This window comes from Mus caroli, chromosome 2, assembly GCF_900094665.2.
Source record: "Mus caroli chromosome 2, CAROLI_EIJ_v1.1, whole genome shotgun sequence".
Classification (NCBI taxonomy): domain Eukaryota; kingdom Metazoa; phylum Chordata; class Mammalia; order Rodentia; family Muridae; genus Mus; species Mus caroli.
Genome location: NC_034571.1, coordinates 157,738,464 through 157,739,679, shown reverse-complemented (window position 1 = coordinate 157,739,679; position 1,216 = coordinate 157,738,464). Strand labels below are relative to the sequence as shown.

At 51.2% G+C, this 1,216-nt stretch overlaps 1 protein-coding gene across 23 annotated transcripts in view; it reads left to right on the top strand.

The window, feature by feature from the left end:
- Positions 1-1,216, top strand: part of Zmynd8 (zinc finger MYND-type containing 8) — a 103,204-nt gene that overhangs the window by 91,338 nt on the left and 10,650 nt on the right. For all 23 annotated transcript variants that reach the window (XM_021155753.1, XM_021155754.2, XM_029484368.1 and 20 more), the window contains one exon: positions 692-931. In XM_021155753.1, coding sequence (XP_021011412.1) covers positions 692-931 — 240 coding nt within the window. The remainder of the gene's footprint in view (positions 1-691; positions 932-1,216) is intronic.

Here is a 1,216-nt window from a genome sequence, read left to right as displayed (position 1 = left end):
TCTCCTCTCCTCTCCTCTCCTCTCCTCTCCTCTCCTTTCCTTCTCTCTCCCTCCCTCCCTCCCTCCCTCTCTCTCTCTCTTTCTTTCTTTCTTTCTAATATATTTTTCATTAGATATTTTTCTTTATTTACATTTCAAATGTTATCCCCTTTCCTGGTTTCTCCTCCGAAAACCCCCCTATCCCATCCCTCCAGACAGGATTTTGAGAAAATTGTCTGAGTGCCTTTAGTATCTGTGTGCTTCAGTTCCCTCATCTGTGAAACGGGATGGTAGCTCTTATCCTTGAGAGTACAATAGGGCTTATGGTCGGTACGAAGTGCTTAGGACCAAGTTCGCACCCGGTAGGTGCTGTGTATGTATTTGATTGACAGAAAAAAAAAATCAAAAGTGACTGAGTATTGGTTGGAATCGTTTGGAGGGTTTGTGGGATTCCTACAACTTGGGGTTACTTGGGATGACGTCACTGGGGTCTCCTGTCACCTATATGCTAGACATGTCACTGACGCCACAGCCGGCTATGGGACTCGAGTGATGAATGTCCCAGTTGGGTTACTTACTGTCCCAGGGCCACCGAGCTAGGGGAGCCATTTCCAAGTCAAGACTTAGGTCGGGTCTGTGTGAAGCTAGGGGTCTGATGCCCGGCGTCCTGTGCTGGGTCTGTGATGCAGCTAGTGTCCTCCTTCTCCACCAGAGTTGACCATGGCCGAGATGCGGCAGAGCCTGGAACAGGAGCGGGATCGGCTCATCGCCGAGGTGAAGAAGCAGCTGGAGCTGGAGAAGCAGCAGGCGGTGGATGAGACCAAGAAGAAGCAGTGGTGTGCCAACTGCAAGAAGGAGGCCATTTTCTACTGCTGCTGGAACACCAGCTACTGTGACTACCCCTGTCAGCAGGCCCACTGGCCCGAGCACATGAAGTCCTGTACCCAGTCGGGTAATGTCTGGGCGCACACCTCAGGGGCTGCGTGGTGGGGCTTCCCGGCCGGGGTGCTAAGAAACACTTGCCCAGGCTCTTGCCACTTCTGTTCTTAAACAACTGTGGCTCTGATGCATAAGAGACGCAGATGTGAAGTAAAATCTCACAAGCTGGCAGTGTCTACAGATTAGTGGACCTTTTGAGTGGGTGATCTAGTGCTCAGAGTGGTTCTGTGGTTCTCGTTTCTCTCTCTCTCTCTCTCTCTCTCTCTCTCCTCTCTCTCTCTCTCTCTCCTCTCTCTCT